We start from the raw sequence: 27,959 nt of genomic DNA on the forward strand, positions 1-27,959 counted from the left end.
AGTATTCGTTATACTTTACGCAACATTTTAAGAAACAATTCTTTAACGTTTCTGCAACCTGTATCAAGGTGGGATCACGGGCTGTGCCGGGCGCATCCTCTCCCTATTTTCAGATATTTGGCTTAGAATTAACAAGAAATATAATAAAATCTACGAAAGAACAATGATTTGGTCCCCCTTTCTTGAAACCCTTGATTCGCCCATTTTTATATAGTTTAAATATGAAATTCTGTACTAAAGTGAATACTAACTTTTACTGACTACCGACAAAGACTGATAATCCTAACAAACCACCGACAAAGACCGATAATTCTAATAGACTACCGACAAAGACCAATAATTGTAACAGACTACCGACAAAGACCAATAATTGTAACAGACTACCGACAAAGTCTGATAATTCTAACGGACTACCGACAAAGACCGACAATTCTAACAGACTACCGACAATTCTAACGGACTATCGACAAAGACCGATAATTCTAGAGGACTACCGACAAAGACCAATAATTCTAACAGACTACCGACATGCAGATCCCTCATCTAGACCTTGCTTTGTTACCAAAACATTTGCATCTACCTTAAGCAAATTGTAATTGTATTGTATCAACTAGGTATTATTTTACCTGAGAGCAGAGGCCTCTTTCTCTAGCCCAGCGAAATAAGAGAAAAGTGTCGCGTTTGCTGACCAGGCCTGTAATTTAGTTATACTGCCAGGGTTCTCAATTAACAAACTATGTAAATATATATTAAATTGTGGGGAAGGCGTAAAAAAATGATAATAACAACAACAACAAACGAGTATACAGGACATTTTTAGTACAGTTCAAAGGGTTTTTTCGTGATGATGTAATCAAGTCTCTTCTTCTTGGAGCGCGGTTCGGAAAAAATTGATGAAGTTTTTTTCCTCTTCAGGAAATTGAATATATCAGTCAAAAATAAGGTTATTCTGTTGTTTTAGCTAATTTTCAGTAATAAAACAAAATACTCGGGTATTGAAAAAATCGCAGCTGTATTTGGTAACCTGCTTTAATTGTTTGCCAAACGTATTTGCTCGGATTGAATAATAAAATGCAAACTCTAGAATACAAAAAGTGCTTTCTTAAAAAAATACTCATAATAACTTTGAATTGACAGGTAAAACAAATAAGACTATTTTTACTGCTGCTTAAATGTGATTCAAAAGACAAAGATATCAGAAAACGAAATGGCCGTGATCAAAAAGAAACCAACACATCCCACCTGTGTTTGCATACGTTTCGCTTCTCTTAAGATTCTGCTCTATAAAAAATGATGACGCAAAGCTAAAAGTGGGGGGGAAAGAACACAGACTAACGAAATATCTACCATTCGTAGGACTCTGGCCGACGGAACGAGTTTTCAGTGGTCGAAGAGGAGCGAGTATAAGCAAATAAGAGAAAAAAAAACCCTAACCAGTCAAATTGAAAAAGTGTAAATGGCGGACGTTTTGATTTGCGGAAGCGAAATCTTTCTTATCCCCGAGACTACATTCAACTCTTTCCCACCGAAATGCTTCCAGCCCTCGTCAAGCGGGGAAATTGAAACTCCAAGGAGCTCTGTCGTAACCGTTATCGGTGACTCGAAAGATTTTAGCAACTTCCCGAAAATCTCCGTAGTCACTTCTTTAGCTGATATCGAGGAAGTTCGTCATCAGATCTACCGGAGGCCGCTGGTTTTTAAGGTTACCTGCGGAAAACACGTCCCGATGGGGCAGAAGTGAGTACTCTGACTTACTTACTTACATTCTTACAAACATTCTTTTTTTACGTAAGGGTGACTCGAAGAAGTACCCGGGGGAATCTCCATAAAAGTAGACGTGGGTTCCTACGTGACGCCCTATATTTTAGGGTACGAAATTCTACTAACTACTAACATTTTTTCCGCTTCTACTATCCCTTAAGGGGTCTCACGCTAATGAATCATCATATCCTAATAACATCTGGACATTAATGTCATCAGAAAAGAAATGGGCTCGATGGTGTCGTTTTAAGGACCGCAGTTCAGAAGAACTGAAAGTGTGTTTGTTTTAGTGCTTGGAGGTAAAAATTGCTTTGGAGGTTAAAATGATTTTGACGGCTATCCATTTTTTATTCAATCATTCATTCATTCGTACGTTTATTCATTTATTTATTTTCCGTTCGTGTTGCGTGACTCCCATAAAACAGACCGAGGCAGCAATTTCTAACCCTAACACATAGCACATTTGGTGTGAAGTATTTTCGAGTCACCAGGCCTGGAGGAGCTAAGTTTTACTAGACGTTTCCACGTCGTGGTTGGGGAAATGCCTGAAATACATCAGACAGTTTGCATTTCAGAGTGCATATCACGTCTGTCCCTTCCGCGAAGTGTTATTAGAGACCTTAAGCAAGAACGACGGCGACAGCTAGGACGAGATTGAAAAAGATGCGTTGGCGCTTGGCGGTCAATTATAATTTAATTGCAATGGAATAAGCAAAACATTATAGTCAGAGACAGATAAAAATAAACTAAGGACATTATTTCTACAGTAGCGAACGTGGTTAGAGGAGTTTACAGTGCAAACGTCCGCGTCCTCAATTAACCGTGAAAATTGGAGTTTTCAAGTCGTGGTTTTATTGAAAACGGCTGAAATGTATCAGACAGAACGCATTTTCACGTGCTACTATTGAATTCTGAATCAAATCCCATTGTTTTCTGCCGTCGTCGTCCACGTTGCCGTCGTCGTTTGACTGCGCCGTTCTATTTGCGTAAGGCCTTTATCAATATCACATTTTTCTGTTCTTATCAAACTTCATGGCAGCAAGACCCTTTAATTTTAAATCCAGAGTGATTTTGGAACAAATTGGCTATGATCTCTCTCTTTCCCATTTTTTGCTGAATTAAGAGCTTAGTTTGAGACAAAAATATGCGATTCAAATTTGTTGAGATTCCTGACTTGCATGCGGATCAGACTTTTTTATGATCAGATGATGACTGCTACACTGCTACGTTATCTTCTCAGACACAAAATTGTACAGTTATCCCTGAAGGACTCAAACTCTCGACCCTCATCTAAGTAGATCATTGAACCAAAATCAATTTCATTTGGATTCGCTTTCATACATATTCTGCATTTGAACGGAATTTAGCCAAATTTAGCTTATTTTTCTAAGCGAAATTAAAAGATAGTTCATGGTTTTCGCACAGTCGTGCTACCCCTGACAACTAATTTTCTTATTAATGACTTCGCTCACCTTGATGACTTCGTTACCTTGATGACTTCGCTTACCTTTTTTGCTCTCAGAGACCTTTTAACACGGGTAAAATTGTCAAAACTTGCTCTTAAGGAAACAATTTGTTGCAGAAAGTAGAAAAGCGTTCTACTTTTTGTGCGACTTTGAGAAATGCTAAACAAGTTGCAAAGGGGGTGTCACACGCAAAAAAATGCGCATGCGACCTGCAACAATTTTTTTGCGAGACAGGTCGCAAGAGAAAAAACGTACGTGTGACAGGGCCTTTAGAGAAGCACATGTCCGTGGAAACGTTCGCCATGTTGGATTGTGACCGGGAGACCTTGGAAGGAGTTCCGAGGAAGCACCGCAGGGAACCCATTAAGAGTAAAGTTACTACAAATCTCGTTCCCAGGGCCTTTCTTGTTAGGGCGAAAAATAGAGATGGCATATCGAACAATTCGAGTTACAGGGAAAAAATGCAATAAAATACAAATTTACTGTAAATGATTTTTTTTATACAAATGCAACAAAATGAATGTTTAACCAACCGCAGGCTCAACAGAAAGGGCGAATATCTCAGCATCCGGGACCTTGAATGGTGGTATCAACAACACAACACCCCGTGGGGGAGACCCTACACCAACCAGACGTGGGGGACTGGGGACACCTCTATGTACGGAGACCTGTGGATCATGCCCAATTTCGTGATGAGTGTTGATACGAGTCACTCGACAGTTAGACGGAAGCTGGAGGAGGGCTTCAACACGGCTGAGGCTCTTGTTATACAAGGAAAGAAGTTCTCTATCGAGGTGAGGCCAAGACGTTTTCCTGCTGTATAGTACTGCGGCTCCCGATGATGACTCGAATTTCCAGGGGAAATCAAAATGCTTTCGAGTTATCAGGAGGTCGATTTGCCATAACTCACTCGAGTTGATGGTACTAGCTTTAATATTTCCCTATGATAATTTATCTGAGTCTCTTTCAATTTGTTGGTCAGCCATAGCAAAGCTGTAGTAAATACAATATCCTACAAGTTTACACACCGTTGTAAGGTGATATAAAAGTGAAAAAAAATGATCGAAGGGAACTCTCAAAAGTCGGACATCTAGAAGTCCGTTTCGATCATAATATTAATAAAAAATTGATATACTTTTCACAGTATATTAAAACGTACATATGGAGAGAAATCATTTTGAGCCACCAGGAGATCGAAAGTCACAGAAGACAGTTCGAGTTAAAAGTGGTAGAAACAAAAAAAATGTATGAGGCAAATGGGAAAGGGAAACTGACTTTTTGGTTCGAGATAACGAGGGTTCGGCTTACTGAGGGCTAGAGTTGAAGAAGGTCAAAAGCGAAAAGCACACGAAGCAAATCCACCTGGAAGTTACTTTAGTTCGGGATAACGAGGTTCGAGTTATCATAAGATCCGAATTACTTAGGGGTTGGAAATTATGAGATGTTCGATTTCCGAGGGTTACAGTTTGTCAGAAGACCGATCACATAGGGTTCGAAAAAAGTATGAGGACCGATTCCGGAGGGTCACATTTGTTGAGAGGTCCGATTAAGAGGACTCAGTTAGCATGATGTCCGATAACCGAGGGATTTTAGGAGTCAACTAAATAATTTATATTTATTATGTCTCACGAAGTCGTCATTTGGTAGATAAACTATCCTACAGCCCTTGGAAGAACTCGCAAATCCGTTTCTTTCTTTTTGTTTTTCAGTTCAATTTCAACTCACTCATCCTAGAGTGGTGGAAGCGCCAAGGCCCCGCGCGGTACGATCAGCTCAAGTGCCTCACTCTCACCCAGGCGACTGGGGCGAGTTTCACAATGACCAACCACAGCGCTTTAAATCACTGCTTTGACTGCCATCCTTTGTGGTGTGCCTGCTGGCCAGTGTACTGCGTTACAGCAATACCATATAAGGTGTGGAGGAATTGGGTGAACGACGTCAGCGATGTCATTATTAAAATGGAGGGAGAAATCAGTGTAGCAAGGCCAAATGCTATTGGCTACGACTTGGGTGATTTGCATAGGGCTGCCGCTGTACAAAAAACCGAGCCACAAGAAGTCCAACAGAGATGAAAAATTCACTCGTTCAAATGTAATTAAAGTATTCATTATAAAACAATGTTACAGGGTTGAATTTTAATTCGTGAATTTATGTACAAGCCTAACTTGTTCTCACCATTTACATGCCCATTCTTGGACTCATTCTGTGGTATCCATTTCTCGTCCAAACACAGCTACCCAAATCAACTCTACATAAGGATGCTATTTTTGTGACCAATTTAACAGCATTTCAATTCAACAAAATCAACCAATTCGGCCTTGGAAACATTTGTCAGCATACTGTGATTAATAAAAACAGAATTTGAAAATTTCCTTAAGGAAATTAATGATGATGATGATGACATCATCTGGCACATACTAGCGAGAATCCCTATGTGGTTTCTTCATCAAGTTCTTCTATGTGATTTCTTCATCAAGCTTCCCACTATGTTAATGAAAGTGTTGTTGAATGTTTTCAATTACCGAGTAAGCTCCATTTGTAATGGCCGCAACAACCTTTCGAAACTCGCTTACTAAAAAGAATGTTTAATTGAAGCAAAATTCTATTCACTTTCAATTACATTGACATGGCTTCCTTTGACTTTGAGTCATGGAGTACCTGATATCAGACGAGATAAATAAAGGTATTGATGTCTTCCTCGTCTCTTTTGAGGTACTTATGTTCTATTAACCATTCGGTTTGTTCCTTGATCATCTTTTTCTGTGGGATAAACATATTTTTCAGGATTTCTACTAGTTCTGTCTGTAGCGCCGCATTTGTGATTCTTTTACGCATCTTCATTATCTTCACAATTGCCTCCTGTGGACAACACAATATTATATATGCATTAGAACATTACTATTATTACCACCGTTATCATAACCGTGATCCCAGCTCTTTGTTGTCTGTTGTTGATGTTGTTGTTAATCTCATCGCGTTGTTGGCAATCATCATCATCATAACCATCGTTATCATCATTAGAATAATCATTACCATCAACATTAACATTATCATCGTTATCATCATTATGATCATCATTATCATCGACATCATCATCATCACAACCCACCGTCACCACCATAATCATCACAACTTTCATCGTCCTCATAACCATCGTTATCACCACAAACATCACCATCACCATCACCATCACCATCACCATCACCATCACCATCACCACCATCACCACCATCACCACCATCACCATCACCATCACCATCACCATCACCATCACCATCACCATCACCATCACCATCACAACCATCAGCATCAGCATCAGCATCAGCATCAGCATCACCATCACCATCACCATCACCATCACCATCACCATCACCATCACAACCCACCGTCACCGCCATAATCATCACAACCATCATCATCATCATCATCATCATCATCATCATCACCAAAACCATTATCTCACCTGTATTCTAAGAATTCTGAGTGCCACGATCCCTTCATTCTCCTCTTGTTTCGCTTTGTCCGTAGAAAGCTGTAACCGGCCAATCAGATTGACTTTTCCGCGTTTCTGAACTTTGCCATTCTTACTGCAAAGAAAACACACTTCGTTAGCGCCCCACCTAATTTATTTTTTGTTTATCGAAAATTTCAATCTCTTCATTTTGGAAAACATCCGTACCTATGGTGGTAATTGTGTGGTTCTACTTACATCAGCGCGAAATCCTGGTTGACCCAGAACATAGAACTATCCGTGAAGTCCTTGGGCGAGCGAACTGCCGGCTCGCACGTTAGAATTTGCCGCTTTAGCTTAGGTATAGATACCATAGACTGAGAAACAGTAGCAACAACAAATTAAAAAAAGACGCTAAAACTAGAATATCAATAATAATGCCAAAATCAACTGAAAATCAACAGAAAAGTCAACCAATGGCTTGTGACTGGGTTACATCGATCCACATTTCAATGTACACCAGTTTATTTGCAAGAAAACATCAAAATACACATATGCGTTTGAAGTATAATAGCTTATTAGCTATATATGACTGAAGGTACCGAAAAGTATAATATATTTTCCTGGGAGCCGCTTATTCATATTTTTTTCCAATAAGGCGGGGCGCTTATTCGGGGGATGCGCTGATTTTAGGAGTCGCTTATTGAAGAAATTATGGAAACATATAGTAGGATTTCTTACCCAAAGAGTTTTCCGCAGTTCGGAATCTGGAAGCTCTGTCGCTAGTCTGGGTATAAACAAAAAAAATCATTATATACGAGAATAAACAAAAACAAAAACAATATATATAAGCGTGCACAAGCTTCCGTCTATGCCATCTGTCTAAGAAGTGCTGAAAAACGCAAGACTAGTTCCAGTACCGTGCGGTTAAACCAGCCTTTCTGTTTTGAAATGGCGGCGATTTACCGGCGAACTGTCACATTTTGGCGAATGCTAAGAAAACTAGATCAAACCTAAGGCTAAAATTTTCTATATGACTCCCTCATTATCAAACAAATCTGTCATCTTTTGTACAGTATGATTTTAATGCTGTACAGTAAGTCAAAACAGCGACCAAAGTCAGCCTTTCGTACCTTTACTCGAACGATTCAACACTGAGATTTTGTCTGTTTTCGCCAGAACACGCGCATGCGCATACGTTATTCAGCACTGTCTCTGTCTAATCATATTTCGTACCCGAGTGCAATTGGTAGAATTATCAAAATTGCTTTATATTCGGTCAGGCAAAACCGCGGTATTCCTGACAGTCTTCCAGTCTTAGGGAGAAAGCAATTTGGAAAGCGAGAATAATACTATCTGATTGGCATGAAGTAAACAAGGCAGTCAGCAAAGCAAAAAAAAAAAAAAATATTTTTTTTATGTGAATCTCGCATGATATTTGGCTAACTTTCTTAAAATTTGGTGGTCACAGTAGCGAGCGTCTTACTCTATACCACTCTGCCATGCATCTTACCTCAAGTTTTCGTACGAAATGTGGTCTAGCGGTCTCTCGTTCCAAGCAAACAGCACTGACATTTGGAAGGTGGTTACTTCCAAATCGAATTTGCCGGTTTTATTGCTAAACGTGATCTGTAAAACAAAGCATATTTTCGCTTATTGTGATTTCTAATATCCAACGAGCTCTTATAAATAATTTCCAACAGCTAAATTATTCAAACTAATGGACTAAGATTTGGCGCTTTTTGATTGGTTCATGCCTGGCAAAGATGTTGCATGACTGGAAACCATTTCAGTGCAGGCAAATAGAAACGCTTCAAGAACTTTAAATGATAAGAGCAAGAAGGTGATTTAGCTGTTGGAAATCGTCGGTGAAAGCTCAAAGAATATTGAAAGCCGCAGTTAGCAGCCAAAAGGACATAAGTAGTATATAGTGTTCGTATTCGGGTGAGCAGGCGACCAATGTGGCAATAACCAGCATAACAGTAGTCTTGAATAGAAAAGTGATTTAAAAAAAGCCGCTTCCCCTATAGAACAGCCTTTAAAAAACGCAGAGTAAAGAAAATGACTGAAAATTATAGTGTTAATTTTGCTGTAGTTTTACAAATTTTCCGCGCTTCAGTAAAATTGCGCGAGTGGACTGGAATCGAGAGCTAGAGTGATATTGAACGCGGGCGCCCTGTGGCTAGGAAAGCCTGACGATCCCACAATCGCTTTTCCTGGGCTTCCCGAGTCCAGTCCAATACCGTTCTGCAAAAGCAGAATAAAAGGCTGGTTACCCTGTGGTTACGTACCACGCCATTTGACATCAGGTGGTGCCATTGTAGTTTACGTCCGCTGTGGTTCTTCCGGTAGAATTCTTCTACTTCCGGTATGCAGTCTTCCAGCTGCAAGAGCATCCATTATTGATTAGACGACTATTGCAGCGCGATCAATAATAATAAGGTAAACAGCGCCGTGTGATGTTAAGTGTCTCCTTACTAATTCGACACCAGACTTTAGCCGTTTTAAGGAGACATGTTACTATCTGACTGTTTTCTCCCATACGCCCTTTTTGGTTTCTTTACAAGGTCAAGTACCGCTGCTTCTAGTCACCAAGGATCATGTGCTTGCTTACAGTGCTGCCGGAATAGGATTTAATTGCTTAATATCTCGCGTGTGATTGGGCAATGGGTTAATATCTCGGGCGCGATTAGTCTAAATAAACATTTCCATACATAGTTTGGCCGTTCAAGGTTTTAATAATCATGCTGTAAGTAGTTCATAATAAAATAGATATAACATCAGCAAATAGCTGACTAACCTCTGTGGGCAACGAGACGGGAATTCTCTCTGATGCTCTCGACCACGCACCGGCATTTAGAATTTTAATATTTATAGAATCTGGAAAAAATATGAATGTTATTACAAAATGGTGGTGACAATGATGACACCGGTATATGAGAATGACAAAGGCGAAGATGTCAACGTAATAGGGAGGCCAATCACGCCACCATTTTAGGCTCCCGCACAATACCGAGTGAGTTTAAGAATCCATTTCCATCGGTCAATTCAAGCGAGTAACTGAGAAACTTTTAATCTAATATCATTAATAAACTATCAGACTTCAATGGTGGGTGATTTTTTGAAGTTCTCTTTAAAATAACCTGCTGTATTTTCAATAGTTAGCGATAACAAGGGAGTGGTCGATCGACATTTAAGCACGAGCGACTCTCACCTGCTATGTCACCCTTGTCTCTACAAGTTCTTTTAAACTCTTGATTGAGATCTTCACTGACTTTAATGTCTTGAAACATGCGAGCCAACTTATTGATATAGTCAGCCGGCATACCCACATCCTAGAGAAGTAACACAAAATTAATTTCCTGGCAATAAATCAGTATGGTAAACACCAATGCATAAGATCCTATGGACTAAGAGCCCACAGGCTGAGATTCAACATAGTGGCGTAGCAAAAAATGTCCTCGCTACCCGTTTTTTTTTTTTTACAGTGGTTTTCAATACCCGCCATTACTGACTCACTCAAACAATCCATTTCCATCGGCTAATTCAAGAAAGTGACTGAGATGCTTTGAAAAAAATATCGTTAATAAGGTATAAAACTTCAGTCGTAGGTGGTTTATTTTTGCAAACGAACCGCTGCATTTTCAATGGTAGGCAATAATAAGGGAGTGGTTGTTCGCAAAATAATGAAAGTATTATATTGTAATTTTCAAAGCCTCGCTTTCACGCTCAAATACCACAGGAATCCCATCATCCGGAAACGACCCATAGAGAGAACCTACCCTTAGCCATTCAACCATGTTCTCTTCCATCTCGCTATCTGCGGATGTATCTAATATCAACCGCCTTGTTAGGTGTGCTTTGTGGTACCTACAATATGACCGCAAATGGAAACATTAAAGAAGATTGCAGTGATTGGTGCCATTAACAATACAGCGTCCTTTCCATAGAGAGGAAAAAGGAGAAAATGTTCATGCAAATGTATCGATTTCAATCAGCTTATTTAAGAGGTACTTATAATCAGGGCTTCTGGAATTACGCGCTTGTGCGGAAGCGCGTAATTTGGCTTTCTCCGCGTAATCCGCGTAAACCACAAATTTCCGCGTAATATCGCGTAATTTGGCTAAATTTTGAAAGACAAAACATTTTAGTGCACAGCTGATGTGTTCTTTTAGGGTTTTTACCTCTATTTCTTATTCTTCGTAAGAGTGCGATATTTCGAACTGAATTTCGAAAACAAATAAAATGACTAGGCGCTAAACCGCGAAGGCCTAGGACTAACAATAAAATACCTTTTTTAATTGGCTGGTGGCTAGAAGCCAATGAAAACTCGCCTAAAATATTTTCGCCCAAAAAACCTTTTCAAGTTATTTCGTGCTTTCTTTCGGTACAAAATGTAGTTTGGGCGTAACAGTTGATATTCCGTGTAATTTAGCGCGTAATTCAGTAAAGAATCCTGCAAAATTTTGATTTTTTAAGAAACATTTAATGCAAAATCCCGCGTAATTTAGCGCGTAATGATTGATTTTCTGCGTAATTTAGCAAAGATTCCCGCGTAATTTTGATTTTTTTTACGCGTAATTCCAGAAGCCCTGAATAATGAGAAAACAGAGTAGTCGCTTACCTCATAAATACATCTTTGTTTACAACATACTTTAAAACTAACAACTGAAAGGGAAAAGTGAGGTTAAAAATATGGTAAAGCTAAAGGAAACCCAAAATTTTCATACCCCCCCCGAAAAAAAAAATAACCAGGACACAAATTATCAACTAAAAAAATGGCCACTACCGCTTTTCACATCGCTTTCTGCGAATTATTGTTACAGTAATTATGCTGCATGCTTTATTATATTTTTGATATTCTTAGATGGGACACATACCAGTAAATGAATGTTACAACGTGAATGGAATTGACTTTGTGTGTGAAGAGCATGGACGATGAAGCAAACATACCACATCCTTGAGCTTGGACTCAATCTCATCCGAGGTGAGTTTCTTGCTGTAAGTCGTCTTACGAAGCAGCATATCACAATAGTTAGCTAGAAGCTCAGGACAACGCGACTCTGGCTGGGGCTTGACACTTAATGCGCCAGAACTGAGACAAATATGGCATAAAGAGATCAGAGGATGTATTACCAAACGGGTTGTATTACGTTGCTCACATTATGAAGAAAAAGGATTGAGGAAATCTAGGGAAATGATAGGTAGTTTTTTTTGCAGCCGTCGGCGTTTGTAAGTCACTAAAGCTCACGTGGGGGGAGGGGAGGGGGAAGGAGAGGGGATGGACGGCTGCAAAGGGACTTTTGGGGTGGGCCTAACTTTCCATTACCCTTTTCCTTTGCTTGGTAATTCCAGCTTGAATATCTTAGTGTCGTTAACTACAGTCTTGAAAGCCTGAAATGAAACACAAGGAAAATTTAAAACGAAAGTGAATCCTCAATTCCAATAAGACATTCTACTCAGAGGGTAATGAATCAATTCTTGGGGCAGTAAAGGAGAAAGATAAGGAGACCTGTGCTATAGTATTATTGTTTTTATCTCATATCAAATATCAAAGACAAATCGTGGATGAAAATAAAGCCAAATACTTCAGTTACCAAATTCAAACAAGGATATCCCTAAAGCTTCTTTTTATCAGCCCATGGAAAAGGATGCTTTCTCACTGATTGAATTTTGCCAGGATGACAAAATGGCAGCTGAAATGACTTATTTAACACAAGTAGCCTTTTACTACACACAATGTTGAGACCAACGTGCCTTATCCCTCGCTGTTAGAAACCTCGGATCATCATTGAACGCTTCCTTGACCATGGCACTGAAGCGGTTGAACAGTGCCAAGAGCTGCTCTACATACTTCTCGGAATCCTGAGAAAATTAATCAACTATGAGTTCATGCTCCATTCCTTTCAGAAAGGTCCACCAAAGACCCAAATGTTCGTCTTTGATAAGACTTCTTCACGGCAGACTTCTTAAAGCAGTGTATACCTCTGAAGGGTATACTGTACCGTGAATACAAATTCTTGGTGAACCATATTCATCCTAGTTTTGCTGACGAGCATTAGAACTATCGTTGGAGAAAAATAGATGGTACCTAGAATTGCAGTGACCGTGAACAAAGTAAAGCGCAAAAGAAGTGTATAGATGTTGAGTATCTGAATATAGTAGCCGAAATTAACATTGCAGGACATCATCAAATGTACTTTACAAGATTGTAATTTTACATGTCAAGTATATCTAATGTACATCTAGCTGCTCATAATGCAGTCATGAGGAGCATACAACCACAGTTTTGCGCAAGCAGTGTCACTAAAAATGGTACCATGGGCCAGCATCCCCGGCATATCTTATACGTCGACAGGGTCACTAGCTTATTATTCTTAATGAGATATTGATTGAGATTTATGTGAGTTTTTATGTGGATAACGAGCATTCAATGGATTGAAGGAAAGTTGATAACACAAAATAGTTTATCAATTGAATTTGACCACAGTGCTGATGATTATAGGCTTGTTCACTTACAGTGGTTATGGTCTCAGCAGCAGCTAACATGTCATTAAGTCCTGTTGTCACTATATATGATTCCAAGCTTTGAATCATTGGGTCAACTCCTCCTTTTACTCGGTCCATCAGTTGAAACATTAAAAGCAGCTCTAGAATAAATAAAAATCTCTGTGAAACACAGTAGTTTTGTCGACATTTCAAATGTGAGCCCCTTCGTTGGACCAAACAAGTACAGTACAAGAGGAATTTGACTCACTCTTTGTCTCATTGGCAGCGATCATCCCAGGGCCCTCTGCTAAAATTGTCTCTTTGAAGCTTCCCACAAGAACGTTCACACAGCATTCTGTAAGCTTATTGTAGAGGCAATGGTGGGGTTAATCACTTTTAGTAAGACAACTGATAGCCCGAAGCAGTTAATTACAGCATAGTCACACTGAGCATCCAGGTTTATTATTAAAAAAAAAATACTTTTCTAAGGTCATGCCATTATAATATTATCCATTTTAAGGAGAATGTTGTCCTTTCAGTAGAGAAGACTGTAGAATACTTGCAAATTTGGAACAAACTTTTCAGACCATCAATCATAATTTCTCATATTATGATATAGACTTTTGCAAACAACAAAACACAGGAGAGTTTTTACCGAAACCAAGATACTTTTGGCCTCTGTTCCTTGCCTGATATTTTTGTAGGATATTATTTGGTAAAAATGGGATAGGATAAGGGGATTTGACTATTAAAGTTTGGAGATCCCAGTTAAACCAGATGACTGTCAAGGATGCTTCAAAGAGATGCAACTGGGCTATATTATGAAAGTTCAACTAAGCAAAACATGATTCAATGATGATTATTAATAGTTCTAGCTTCTTACCACAGCAACTGAGTTGCAGCCTTTTCTGGTTTCTAAATATCTAAGTGCTCTCTGTTCTTCTTCTTTCAGCTTCATTTCAGCCTGAGGAAAATAGAACGGAAATAAGTTTTAACAAATTTTAGTGACTCTTTGTGTAACATTGTACAGTATCTTATGTCCTGTCAGGGGGAGGGGGAGGGGGAGGGGGGCTGTCTCTAAATTACTGAAGGGCGTTATTGCCATGCTTGTAACAGAGTGTGGAAAAAGTAGAAAAAATCAATTTGATTTTAAAGTTTCAAAACTTTTTAATACTTACATATCTCATGTAATTCTGTACACCATTTTCTTGTAAATATGACGATGCTTGTGCTTTGTAAAATTCTTCAGTGGCATCAATGTATGCCTTTTCAAAGTTTTCTCTATAAATCATCAGTTTGTCTGATGCATCTGAGCTCAAATTCACTAAAACGAGAAAAACAAATATTGACTTTTTAAAACTACTCATATAAATCATCTAAAGCATCTGAAATTGCATTAAAAAAGGAGTCACAACAGCTCTCACAGCAAGAAAAAAGAAACATTTGGCAATGTAAAAAATTAAACCTTAGCATTTATCATTATTGTGTGTGTGAAAACCTGGCATGTCAGGTATGCTTTTGCTGTTACCCCTAGAGTAATTTGTCAGGATATTTTACTGTTAGGCTGTGACATGATAGGAAAATGTTTCAATTAAGCTTTAATTTCACATTAAATAAGACAGAATATTCCATAGAAGTACTAAGCAAGTACTATATAAACAAAATGTTAAATGTGACTTTTAAAGTGAAGTATCCCGAAATTTGTATTTCTTTCTATGCCGGGAATCAAAGTACTAATTAACAAACTATGAACTTGTAATGAATATCTAACACAAGGGAGCGTAGCCTGCGAGCAGTGTAAACACAATATAAAGTGACACAGGGTTGATTGTTTTGGATAATTGTGGCTTTAATTTCTAATCACTCAATTAATTAATAAAAGTATACACATTTTTTCAGAGATCACACCAATTGAAATTAAAACTGAGAAATGGTGGGGCGAATTTACGCCACACCTGAGCAACAACATAGTTAAACTGAAAAGCAGACATTTCTTATTTTTTTCAAGCCTAATATCTGAAAATAGGGGGGCCTATGCCCCAAAGTTTTCTAGACATGTCTTGTTATGTACAAACACAGTGTACTGTAACTGCCTAAAAAATAATTTATAATAAAGGTTTGACTTTCTCTGGTATGATGATGATAACAGATGTTGGGGTACCTATTTTGGATCGTTTGGATGGCCCCTTAGGCAAACTGAATATTAATAAATCCCACAGAAAAAGCTTTAAAAAATTTCTACATGAAAAAAATGTAAAAAAAAAAGTTATGGACAGTACTCAGCCTTGCGCAATGCCAAACAGGGTACTTTTAACTAATCAGTCTAGTTTACTCACCATAAGATTCCCTGACTCCTATGACAAGCTGGGAATCAAATGCCTCTCCATTCCTTTCAGCATGCACTAGCTTCATAGCACTGGACTGCAGTCTGTTTTTGATGCTTGAGAATATACCTTCATTCCATGTGTCAAGCATTAGCTGAAAAAAGAATATAGTAAGTATAAATATATTATATAGCTAACAATTTAGTTTAGCATTCAGTATTCATAGTTAATCTTAGTAAGTATAAATATATTACATACTAACAATTTAGTTTAGCATTCAGTATTCATAGTTAATCTTAAAAAAAATGCCCTATCACGCAGCATTTTATGCTCCCGGTCAATGGAGAGTCGCACAAAGCATCCATTTCCATCTTCTAATTCAAGCAATTATCCAAGATATTTCTAATCAGATATCATCAATAAAATGTCAGACTTCATTCGTATCATGTTACAGTATTTTGAAGTTTCCTTGTGAATAACAGTATTTTCAAAGATAAACAATAACAAAGGAGTGGGTGATCAACATTCTTTAAGGCTCTCTAATATTATTACAAATTTTTAGAATAATAGTTTATCATAGAAAACTACTATATAAGCCCAAAATCTGCACATTGTCTCACAACACCTCCAAGCTGTTGTTACAAGCTCGGGGACAAGAGTACTATTCAGTGAGCATTGAGAAGTGTCTGTGAGAGTCTAATACATCCCAGGGAGACGGGCTCCATTATACAGTACATACCTTCTGCACAGTGATGCTTTCGGCAAGAGGCCGCTTGCTAGCTCCACCCCCTGCCTTGCCCTGTAGGTTGGATTCAAGTGTGGCAAATGGTTTCGGCAGATAACTGCACTGGGTAAAAAATTTGGCCCATTGTGATATATATGCCTTGAGCAATGAGTGGTCATCTTGATGTTGCAAAACACGCTGGTAAAAAAATACAGTCAATTTCTTAACAATTTTTTATATTAGAATGCAAATTATACAATATCAGAATACAAATTATTTAATCAAATTCTATTTAGGCTATACCATTATATTTTTATAGAGAATTCCCCTCCAAATTTTTTTTGCCCAGGTTTGCTAAATCATGTTATTGTTTATGTTATTGCTAACATCCCCTGGCTACATCATCCAGGATTCCAATGATTGGTCTTACCAAATTTTTCGTGGGGGGGGGGGGGGGTGGGGGGGCAACTCTTATTTTTCTAGGGGAAAGGAGTTTACCTAGCACCCCTTCCCCTCTGTCACCACCACCGCTATTGAGAGTTTTCACTTACCTCCTGCACTTGGTGGATAAACAGACTAACTTCATCCTTTAATGCATGGAATACTTTATGTGGGCCTTTCTCGTCCCAATTGCACACTTTATGGACATCCCTAAACACCAAAAATATATCAATTAAATTCTGGTGTATTATTAATACTGGTTTAAAAAAATACACAAATCCTAAAAGTTCCCCAGAGTCCCAGTTTCTAAGGTTTCCCTAAACATGAGCTACTTAGCAAGTTTTAATGCTGATCTTTTAAAACAGAATATAATTAATTAAACTTTTAGTCTGATTTGCGCTACCATGATACGATGGACACCTTGACATTTTGACAGAAAACCTGTGGAAAAATTAGGTGGTCTGCCCAGGTGTGGTGGAATGAGGGAGATAAATCGACACAAGGCTGAAATAGTGTGTTTTACACTAAGCAATAGGCACAATAAGAGTAGTTTTAATGATGTTTCGAGCATCAGCTCATCTTTTTTTTTTGCTCTGACAAAGGACTGACAAAGGAAATATCAGCATAACTACTCTGTTATTACAGAGGCATTAAACATACTACCGTGCCAACCTTGACATTTTTAGGAAGTGAGCTGATAAGGCTAAAAGAAACATACTATTGGATTGACATTAAGGTCATCAGAGAATCAGTGTGACACGAGTACCAGTGCACCAGTGTGGGTCTAGGAGCTGCAAATTTCTTAGTTGCAAAGTTCATGTTATCAAATACTGCGATTCCAGCATCCTAGTTTGTTACTTTATCAAAGCTTGTCTTGATGGACACGGTGGGCAGGTCACTCCTACACATGACACTTCGATGACCAAAAAAGCTGACAACAATGCAATAAGGTTCTGATCATCCATCAGAAATCCCTTTTCCGACGCCTCCATAAAAAAAACTACTGGTTAGATAGTGATTATAACTCATACATCTCCCAAAAAATCACAATCAACACCAAACCAAAGTAAAACGATGCGGAAAGGCACGTAAAAAAATCCCTAGACAGTAACAGTTCACGAAGAAAGAATCGCTCAACAAAAGCTCACCAAAACAAATCCTGCCATTCATGAGTCGAAACCGGTTCTTGCTTGAGCAACTTATTAACTGTGAGCTTTAGTTCGTGCCATTTATCTTCGAATTGTACGCCTGGTTTGTTCGAGTTTAGAAGGAGAGACATTTTTCATTTTTTTATTTCTTAGTCGGAGACTGCTAAAAAGAATCAGCGGTTTCACAAGTAGGACGCGAGCACGCATATTTTATAAGTTTATAGCCGCTGGCTCATTTAATGCTTTAGCTGTTGTTGTTATTATATTATTTTCCTATTTTTTTTCGATATCATAATTGCCCACTTGAATCAAGCATTTTGGTTCTTTAAATGGATACGTATTTCGTTCAGATGTTTTCTTTCCCTAATACCCATCTGGGCTTCCTATGCTTTTATGCATTTCTCGACCTTAGTCCCTTCCCGTCAAAATTACCCAGAAATCATTCGGCCAAGGCGGTTCGAAAAAAAATGGCGGCCATGTTTCGCAAAAAAGCATCGGCCAAACGTAATTTGCGAAGAAAAAACTTTGATGATGATGAAGAAACTCAAAATGACGATCCCGGGGAAGGAGAGCCAATGGAAGCTGAGACGTTTGGCCCCAAGATTCCTAAGGCAAACATCGAGAAAGTTACTTCGTCTAATTCGCTATTGAGCTTTGGTGACAACGAGGGAGAAGAAGAATCTGAAGTTTTTAAAGTCAAGAAATCGAAAGAGAGTAGGCGACTGCAGATAAAGCTAGCCATGGAAAAGAAAAAGAAGGATAAAGTAGAAGTTGATGTTAATAACTCCATTGAAGAAACGAAAAAAGTCAAAGAACAGGGATGCAACGTAGCTCTGGAGAGTGAGGAAGAGAAAATTCTAGCTGCCCAAAAATTAGAAGCGCTAAGAGCCGAGCTGAGTAAAATGTCTAAACTAGATGACGAGGAGGAGAACAGTGATGAGGAAAATGAAAGCAAAAATGGGGCACTAGGGGATTCTGGGATTGGGAAACATACATTTAGTATTCCAGATGCTGCAACTATTCATGCCTTGAAGAAGAAACGAGAAATGGCTAGACAACTTGGGGAAAGAGGGGGGGATTATATTCCTTTAGATGATACAAAGAGGGTTAATGTATTCGAGGCAAAATCTAGGTTAGTACGGGAGGATGAGAATGACGAGAGTGAGGATGAAGATGGGCCAATAAATTTCTCAGTTGGGGGTAAGGGACATGATGCCAGAAAAAAGCGAGAAGAGGTTCGAACAGCCTTGGTTAGAGGTGACGAGAATGAAGAAGAAGATGACGATGATGAAGAGACAAAGCGTTGGGAAGAGGAGCAGATTCGCAAAGGAGTTTCCGGTCCACAAGTCCAACAAGAACAGGAACAAAAACCTACATTCACTATTCCTAGTCAATCACAAGTATTATCAGCCTATGAACAACCAACACAAGCATTTCACTCTAGCGTATATCCATACGGAGGTGGATATGGCACTGAATCCCCTGTACAGGTCAATAATACCTCCTATTCCGTACCTTCATCAATGCCACCCTTACCGCAAGTTGTAACCATGGAGTCCATATGTACTCGGATGAGCAAGAGATTGGAGTCCCTTCAGGAGGTCTACCGTGTCCATAAACTCGAAAGAGATAAAACTGTCACCCATTTGGAGACTGCTCAAGAGAGTATAGACAACATGGAAGGGCGTGGTGGCGATATCGAGAGGAATTTTGCGTTTTTTCAAGAGATGAGGGGGTATGTTCGGGACTTGATTGAATGCCTTAACGAGAAGGTATGTGTGTGGTGTAGGTGCAGCGCCTTGGTGTCGAGGAACGTCAATCAATCTTTAGGATCTACATCCTATTGGTTTAATATAGCTGCTGATTGAAGTTTAACATGTTTAGAACTACATAACAATATCAGTTGTCTTTATTTCTATTTTTTATCTGTTTAAGACTGCTACAGTGGAAAGCTTTTTATCAATATATGATACTGTATTGTTACTGTACTTTAAGGTTGATGATTTAGATGTCAAAAAGGTTTATTTACACACCTACCTACCAATTCTATGTCCAAAAAAGCCACAGATAGCGAGTGCTGGGTTTTCCCACAATAGTAGCATGGACATGGGTTCCCAGTGATAAATCCATAAAGCCTTTCTCTTTTTGTTTTAGGTGCCTGTCATCGATGCTCTAGAAAAGTCAATCCATGGGCTACTGCGGCAGCGAGCTGAGCGGTTTGTCCAACGAAGACAGGATGATGTGAAGGACCAGGCGACTGAGTATCTTGAGGCACAAATGGGTAGACACACACAGTCTTCTTACTTTGTAAAAAACGTATCTCCAATATTGTATGTTATGAGTGAACTTGGATAAGCATTTAGAGACTAGGCACTTGGGTGCTCTGGGTACCAAAGCCTCCAGACTTCTCTCGTCCAGTAATGCTCAGGCAGAATGCCGTGATGAGCGAAGCAAGGATGCTCTAGGTGGGCGAGTAGCTTTTTTCAGTTCCAGAAATTACAGATTTTGTATTCTACAGCTGATTGGTCAACAAGATTGTCATAGTAACACAAAACCATATTTGGGATTAGCTTGAAAAAAAAAAGAACGGTTGTTGTTGTTTCGTTGAAAGTTCAGCTGTTCGAACGCGTGTAGTTGGTTTGCTTACACAAAATACACATGGATTTCAACACTAGTTTCGACAACAGCCCTTGATTCTCCTTATTGTTTTCAATAAGGAGAATCGAGAGGCTTCCAACCTATCGCTTGATTGCTCACATGTCCTTACATTTGTTATTTGAATTTTTGCAGTTCTCTATCAATGATTCCTTTACATTCTCTAGCTTTCCAAGCTGCCTTTTTCAGGTGGTTTCTTATTGTAATGTTTGCTAGTAAAGAATAAGAAACAGACGTTCTACGAATCGCTCCTTCTTTGTCTTAGAGTCAGTAAACAAATAAAACTTGCCTAAAGAAGTGCTGTTGCAGATATGATAGAAATAAGTGCAGGAAAATTTCTCCATGGGCCATTTGGCGATACTTATAATGAAAATAACAACAAAACTTTGAAAGCTTACAGCTCTCATGTTGCGTGACCGATGTCATACATGTAAAACCGGTTTAGGCATGTACAATTCGAGACTGGAAATAAAAAAAGCTACTCGCCCACCCAGAGCCTCCTCCCACCGCTTGTCGCGACATTTTGGCTGAGCATCACTGGGCGAGAAAAGTCTGGAGGCTCTGGTACCCAGGGTGCACTTAGGTAAACAAAGAAAAATGTTGTCAGCAGCTTCGTAAGTCAGCAACTTGTAAAAATTTTTTCTCTTAATAGCCCAATTTCTAGTTCCACTATGACCGCTGGACTTACAGACTAAGGATGCATAAAAACAGTGTAATCCTCGACTTGAGGCAAATTTCATGCGCATACCAGCTCTGGAACTTGGGATAAAACAATGGAAAAACTTGTGAATACTTCATGATCCCGCTGGTATTTGCAATCGATTCAATTGAAACCGAGGCTTGCAATGTATTTATGCGTCCTCTGTGCCTATGACCAGCAGGCACAACGGAACTCGTAACTGGACTATTGCAGGAACCTAATTGATATTAGAAAAAAATTGGTAAATAATGTAGCTTTTTATGAATAGGCTTACTGAATATTCAAATGACTTACCTTTTGTTCTAGGCAAGAAGATCAGTACTGGAGTGGTTGATCCATCTAAACAAAGGCGTGCTGCTGAAAGGGAAGGGAGGAGGACACGGCGTCGCCGGCAAAGGGAGATCAACCCAGCTCCATCAAGCTACCATGAGGGCATGTCCACAGATGACGAGGAGACAGAGACTGATAGCCTTATATTTAGGAAGGAAGCAGGTATAGGCCTTTTAAGTGCTTAAGAATTTCAGAGTTCCTCTGATTTCAGAGTGTGCATTGTAGCCACTAAATTAAAAGTAATGTCATTACCTTTGAAACCAAGGTAATTTAACTCTTTTTTTAGTTTATATAAACCCACCTTGTTCGTACCTCTTTCTAGAAAAAGTGATCTCAGACTCAAGGACAATCTTCGAAGATGTTGTAGATGAGTTCAGCTGTATAAGTGCCATTAGAGCGAGGTTTGAGGAGTGGAAACAGTTGCGTGGAGACAGCTACAGGAATGCATACATTGGCCTTTGCCTGCCAAAGCTCTTTAAACCCTTTGTCAGGCTTGAGTTACTGCCTTGGAATCCTTTAGAGGTAAGGTACTGTTTAATGTAAAGACACAGAAGGTCTGCAAGGGGTGGGGAAAAACTATTGTATGCAGTGTATATTTGTTGAACATTTTTCCCATCATTGGAGGATAAAAACTTTCTTGTAAACAGGGACCCATGGGATAATGGCATTTTGATGTCTTACTAAATTATTTATGGTATTTTGAGAGGTTCAATGCTGAACTGAGCTGCCCTGTTTAGATATTGCAAATAATTCAAAACACAAAAAAATTACCCTGTCCTAAATGGCTATCCTTGACATACAGTCAGTACAGTGTATTTGTTGTGGAAACCCTAAAAAGAAATGTCTACCCTTTTCAGACCAGAGCTAAAGACCTTGAGTCCATGCAGTGGTACACAGATCTCCTAGGCCTGGGGTTAACTAGTCAAATGGATCTTGACCCATCCGATGATGACGTGAAAGTGATACCAGGCATAGTCGACAAGACGGTTATCCCAAAGGTTACTGGTAAGAAATCCAAGATTCCGTGTTTGTTGCCAGTATCTTAAAAAATGGTGTCTTTAAAAAATCAATATGTTTTTTTCTTGAAAATCGACTTCATCATAGAGTGTATATGTAATGTACCATTTCCTAGTAAGAGTGCAAAATCTCCTTAATTAATTGATCTTGGGTCTATTTGAATAAAAAACCCAAGATGTGCAAGGCCTGTGATGAGAATTTTTGAAAATGATAATTGGTGGCTGTTGTCTCTTGTGTAGCTACTTCATTTATTAGTTAAATACATGTAAATGCACTGTTGACTGGAAACAATGTCTGATTTTCAGGTCTAATGGAGCATGTTTGGGACCCACTGTCCACTACGCAGACAGCATGTGCAGTGAAACTGGTGGAAAAGCTTGCTGTAGAGTACCCTACTGTTCAATCTAAGAACAAATCTACACAGGTGCAGTATATATAGTCAGGGATCCTGGTTTCTTGTGGTATGTTACCCTTGGGACTAGAGGAGAAAGCAAGAGGGGTAGAGAGGGGGGAAATAGAGAAGAAAGCAAAGACAGGCCTGGAGTCTGCTCATCAAATCTTTATTAACCCTAATCTGAAACTTATCATAACTTGGTGTGGGATTGTATAACCCAGTATATTATCCATTTGTGCACTTTTGTTTTCTTTTCTTACTGTTTTAGAAGACTGTGTAATTCATGCAGTATGTTGTTGGGAATTTTCAATAAAAGAGGAACCAAGAGGAACCAATAATATATGTTGTTGTGGTATCAACAGAAATTATTCCATGCTATAATAATGAGGATGAGGAAGTCTGTGAGTGATGATGTCTATGTACCACTATACCCAAAGCCGTAAGTACTGAATACCATCATTGCCGAATAAGCAATAATCGATCATACCACCTTCACCAGGATAGGACATGACAGTGAGAACATAAAAGCAGTTGTTTTGTTTGGATGATTTGTTACTGGAAGTGCTATTCCCAGACAAGACAAGGATTTTTTTATTCATATACAGAGCTTTCTTAACTTTCAGAGTAGGTGGTGAAGATTGATAAAAAGGGTGTGAAAGTTATTTTACATTTTTAGTTCAAGACTTTTTAAAAAAAAAATAGGCAGTGCTCAATGAAAAATAGCTGGCACTTCCCCCAGCTGCCGGGGCCTAATGAAACCCCTGTCTTAGCTGCCAGGAATTTATAAATTAAGCCTACCCCTAGCATATTTGGGGATAGATACTGAATTTTGCATAGGAAATGGGAATTTTGTATAGATACTGAAAAGATCTCCAAAACAGTGATTTCGAATTCACAGCTGTCAAGAAAATTATGAACTAATCTGTAAAAGACAAGGTGATGGTTTTGGAGATTAGTCATGTACAGTATCTAAGGCTTTAATAACTCTACTGAATTCCTCATTGAAAATTGACCTTTACCCAAAATTACAAAAAATGACAACAACAACAGAACCACTTAGCCCAAGTGACCGACGAAGGAAGGAAAGAAAGAAGCAGTTTGCCTGTTTTTCTAGTTTTAATACCATTTATAGCCTGCTTACAGACAATTGGGTGTTTTACTTCTCACCAACAAAAGCCTATGAAGAGGCTACAGCAACTGCTATTTGTTTGTAGCGAATAATGCATTATCTCTCTAATCATTCCTCAGGCTATTAGAAAATAAAACCTCTGGGGCATTAGCATTCTTCCAGAGACAGTTTTGGTCATGCTTTAAGGTAAGAAATCTGAAAATTTTATGTATACCTTAAAAGATACAAAAGGGTTAAGGATAGTTGTCATGTTGCATCAAAGATATAAATATACTGTATATGTTATTATTATTTACCTTTTTTTCTTGTCTATTGGTAGCTCTTCAGTAACCTTCTGTCAGATCTAATGGTCTGTCCCTTATCAACCTTTTTGCCTCTTCTATTGGTAGCTCTTCAGTAACATTCTGTTAGGTCTAATGGTCTGTCCCTTATCAACCTTTTTGCCTCTTCTATTGGTAGCCCTTCAGTAACATTCTGTTAGGTCTAATGGCCTATCCCTTATTAACCTTTTTGCCTCTTCTATCGGTAGCTCTTCAGTAACATTCTGTTAGGTCTAATGGTCTGTCCCTTATCAACCTTTTTGCCTCTTCTATTGGTAGCCCTTCAGTAACATTCTGTTAGGTCTAATGGTTTGTCCCTTATCAACCTTTTTGCCTCTTCTATTGGTAGCTCTTCAGTAACATTCTGTTAGGTCTAATGGTCTGTCCCTTATTGACCTTTTTGCCTCTTCTATTGGTAGCTCTTCAGTAACATTCTGTTAGGTCTAATGGCCTATCCCTTATTAACCTTTTTGCCTCTTCTATTGGTAGCCCTTCAGTAACATTCTGTTAGGTCTAATGGCCTGTCCCTTATTAACCTTTTTGCCTCTTTTATTGGTAGCTCTTCAGTAACATTCTGTTAGGTCTAATGGTCTGTCCCTTATTAATCTTTTTGCCTCTTCTATTGGTAGCTCTTCAGTAACATTCTGTTAGGTCTAATGGCCTATCCCTTATTAACCTTTTTGCCTCTTCTATTGGTAGCTCTTCAGTAACATTCTGTTAGGTCTAATGGCCTATCCCTTATTAACCTTTTTGCCTCTTCTATTGGTAGCCCTTCAGTAACATTCTGTTAGGTCTAATGGTCTGTCCCTTATCAACCTTTTTGCCTCTTCTATTGGTAGCCCTTCAGTAACATTCTGTTAGGTCTAATGGCCTGTCCCTTATCAACCTTTTTGCCTCTTCTATTGGTAGCTCTTCAGTAACATTCTGTTAGGTCTAATGGTCTGTCCCTTATCAACCTTTTTGCCTCTTCTATTGGTAGCTCTTCAGTAACATTCTGTTAGGTCTAATGGTCTGTCCCTTATCAACCTTTTTGCCTCTTCTATTGGTAGCTCTTCAGTAACATTCTGTTAGGTCTAATGGTCTGTCCCTTATCAACCTTTTTGCCTCTTCTATTGGTAGCTCTTCAGTAACATTCTCTTATGGCATGGGCTGGTCGCACCTGCACGACTCCACGAACTGGCCATTGATGGCCTTCTCAATAGATATCTGCTGATGGGTTTACAACACTCATTCCTCTACTATGACAGCTTGGACAAGTGCAAATCGGTATGTAGAGCATGTTAAGTCCATGCTAGATATATTGTTTTTTCTTTTCTTTGAGTTAATCAAAGTAGAAATAACTGAAAATCAAAACTAAGGTTCCATAAATGCTTGTTTTAGCGCTCAACTCTCAATAATCATCAGGCTTGAATTAACACCCCCACCCTACCCCCCACCACTACCCCCATGCGCAAAACATAAAATGAGGAAAAAATACAATGATGACCTGACACAAGGCTTTGATCACCCGACAAATTACTTTTTTATTATATACCTGAAGTAAGAGGTCTTGAGTAATTGAACTGATTTAAAATGACTATCAACATAAGATGCCAAAGGAGGGGCACTCATTTCTTTGCAAAAGTAACCAGCGCGGAGGATTGAATTTATAGATTATCATCACTACTAGATTCCTACAGTAGTAGCTCCCTCAGATATGTTGGGGGAGAAAAAAAATTGCTTTACAAAAATACTTGTTCAACTGAACTGAATTTTTATGGCTATCAAAATTAGATACTTAGGAGAATAATGGAAGGGGCATCAATTGCTTTACAAAAAAAATATGAGGGGACACAAGCCCTCCCCCCCCCCCCCCCCCCCCCACGGGCCATATTTTTCAGGTTCCATTGCAAACCTTACAAAAGAGCAAATGAGAGGATATGCCCTATTTGCGCTACCGGTGAGGTGGAGGATGAGGTTCATTTCCTGACAAGATGCCCCAAATTTTGTGATGAGCCTAACTTTTCACAGACATACAAATGGCAACAAACATTAATGTTTAATCGAATGTCAGGAAATGACCTCTTCCTCCTCCTCATTAATCCACCGACAAAACTTCAAAAGATAATAGCAAAATTTATTGCCAAAATCACTGCGTTGCGAAGCACACGTAGTCCTTCATCGCACGTGAAACTATCTTAATTTTATTTGGAACTCATCCCATGTACACAATCTGTATAAGGACCAAATATAAAGTATGTATGTATGTATATTGCAATGTTTGTAATCTTACCCTGTGTCCAGATCGTGTCTGCTGTACCCAAGGCGTGGCTAGACAAGGACACAACTCCTGCTGGACTGGAGGCGTTTGCACGGTTCCTAGTGGTTCTAGGCACCTCAATGCAACGGTCGTCTGCGGGAGCCTCAGAGGGGGAGAGGAAAAAGGCGAGGTCAGAGCAACCAGAAGTGATATTAAACCTTCTGAAGAAGCGATATTCCCAAGCAATATTGGAAAACAGTCACAACTGTATAAGATCATCAGAATATGATAGTTATTATCCTACCATCATCAAAACTTCAACCTTATCATCTTTATCACCGCCACCATTATCATCACTGTCTTCCACACCGCCACAGTGCAGTAGTCGCCTTGCACTAAGAAATCATATTCCTTTATTGTTATTGTTGTTGTTGTTATTATTATTATTATTGTTATTTTTTAATTATTATTATTATTTGCGTGAATGCTATAGCCATCACCTGTGCTCGGTGTTGGTTGAACTCTCAAAAAAGGACATGATTTCGTAGTGGAAGTCTCCTACTATCTCCACTATCATGATCATCATTATTAATGTCCCTACCACCTTCCTATTTTCATAACTCATCATCATGTCATCATGCATCACTGCCATTATCATCTAGCCTGCTTGCAGGCGGTACTCGGTGTTATCATCGCGAAAAACCCGCTCCGTTCGGTGATCGGGCGCCATTTTGTTTGAACAACGCGACTCAAAATACAAAATGGCGCCCGATCACCGAACGGAGTGTGTTTTCCGCGATGAGTACCGCCTGCAAGCAGGCTATTTTTCATCAAGATCATGATTATTACCCTTCTATCTTTATCATCATCATCGCCATCATCTCCCTTTTTTTCATGAAAGCAACGCATTTCCTGAACTATTCTTTATTGCACTTTTTCTTAGAAGTGGGACAAAGAAAGTCATTCAGCTTCTGCTACAAATCAAGGCATCCGAAAAAGCCCAATTGCTAGCTGAAGAGTATGGAATGTCAGATCTTGTATAAGTCAAGGTCATGTGACCAAGTACATCCAGGAACATTCAAAGCCAAGATCACGTGATTCGTTGCTTTAACGAGTATTGCCTTAGATGCGTTATCGGTGACTGGAAATATCAGTGAACATTCTAAGAAACCCAGTAACCTTTGCGGGCTCCCTCTTATAGTGCATCGGCCGTCGAGCATGCGCAATGAAGTATTCTCGGGAGATCTATGGCATTAGATGCAGAGAGCGATGATGTATTCGTGGAAAAGTCTGGGATGGGTGCAGGGAACCATTACCCATGCCATTGTGTAAAATAGTTTTGGAAAGAAAGAAAAATAATCTGCAACTTTG

General features: G+C 39.1%; 3 protein-coding genes across 5 annotated transcripts; 2 read left to right on the plus strand and 1 right to left on the minus strand.

The window, feature by feature from the left end:
• The first annotated feature begins 1,119 nt into the window (after positions 1 to 1,119).
• On the plus strand, positions 1,120 to 5,345 carry LOC116601144. 2 transcript variants are annotated; one of them, XM_048721984.1, is made up of 4 exons: positions 1,120 to 1,137; positions 1,357 to 1,737; positions 3,766 to 4,021; positions 4,937 to 5,345. In XM_048721984.1, exons 2-4 carry the CDS (start codon positions 1,457 to 1,459, stop codon positions 5,297 to 5,299), a joined length of 900 nt encoding a protein of 299 aa, XP_048577941.1. In that variant the 5' UTR covers positions 1,120 to 1,137; positions 1,357 to 1,456; the 3' UTR covers positions 5,300 to 5,345. The 2 variants fall into 2 exon arrangements, with proteins under 2 accessions (XP_048577941.1, XP_032235366.2); XM_032379475.2 differs by lacking the exon at positions 1,120 to 1,137 and having other exon boundaries at positions 1,162 to 1,737.
• On the minus strand, positions 5,304 to 17,974 carry LOC5510354 (cullin-5). Its single transcript, XM_032379474.2, has 21 exons — positions 17,805 to 17,974; positions 16,767 to 16,866; positions 16,231 to 16,413; positions 15,504 to 15,645; positions 14,346 to 14,491; positions 14,051 to 14,131; positions 13,436 to 13,529; positions 13,198 to 13,328; positions 12,436 to 12,543; positions 12,008 to 12,072; positions 11,632 to 11,773; positions 11,303 to 11,346; positions 10,461 to 10,548; positions 9,893 to 10,013; positions 9,479 to 9,558; positions 8,970 to 9,062; positions 8,192 to 8,307; positions 7,420 to 7,465; positions 6,937 to 7,055; positions 6,691 to 6,814; positions 5,304 to 6,086 (listed from the first exon to the last, which is right to left on the minus strand). Exons 1-21 carry the CDS (start codon positions 17,933 to 17,935, stop codon positions 5,892 to 5,894), a joined length of 2,349 nt encoding a protein of 782 aa, XP_032235365.1. The 5' UTR covers positions 17,936 to 17,974; the 3' UTR covers positions 5,304 to 5,891.
• Positions 17,975 to 18,005: 31 nt separating this feature from the next.
• Positions 18,006 to 27,954, plus strand: LOC5510355 (PAX3- and PAX7-binding protein 1). Of its 2 annotated transcripts, XM_001630746.3 has the most exons (11): positions 18,006 to 19,576; positions 19,959 to 20,085; positions 21,466 to 21,651; positions 21,812 to 22,011; positions 22,347 to 22,494; positions 22,812 to 22,930; positions 23,263 to 23,339; positions 24,149 to 24,215; positions 25,469 to 25,615; positions 26,633 to 26,778; positions 27,532 to 27,954. In XM_001630746.3, exons 1-11 carry the CDS (start codon positions 18,134 to 18,136, stop codon positions 27,629 to 27,631), a joined length of 2,760 nt encoding a protein of 919 aa, XP_001630796.3. In that variant the 5' UTR covers positions 18,006 to 18,133; the 3' UTR covers positions 27,632 to 27,954. The 2 variants fall into 2 exon arrangements, with proteins under 2 accessions (XP_001630796.3, XP_032235369.2); XM_032379478.2 differs by lacking the exons at positions 25,469 to 25,615; positions 26,633 to 26,778; positions 27,532 to 27,954 and adding an exon at positions 24,349 to 24,444.
• Positions 27,955 to 27,959: the final 5 nt, after the last annotated feature.

Source organism: Nematostella vectensis, chromosome 14 (genome assembly GCF_932526225.1).
Source record: "Nematostella vectensis chromosome 14, jaNemVect1.1, whole genome shotgun sequence".
Classification (NCBI taxonomy): Eukaryota; Metazoa; Cnidaria; class Anthozoa; order Actiniaria; family Edwardsiidae; genus Nematostella; species Nematostella vectensis.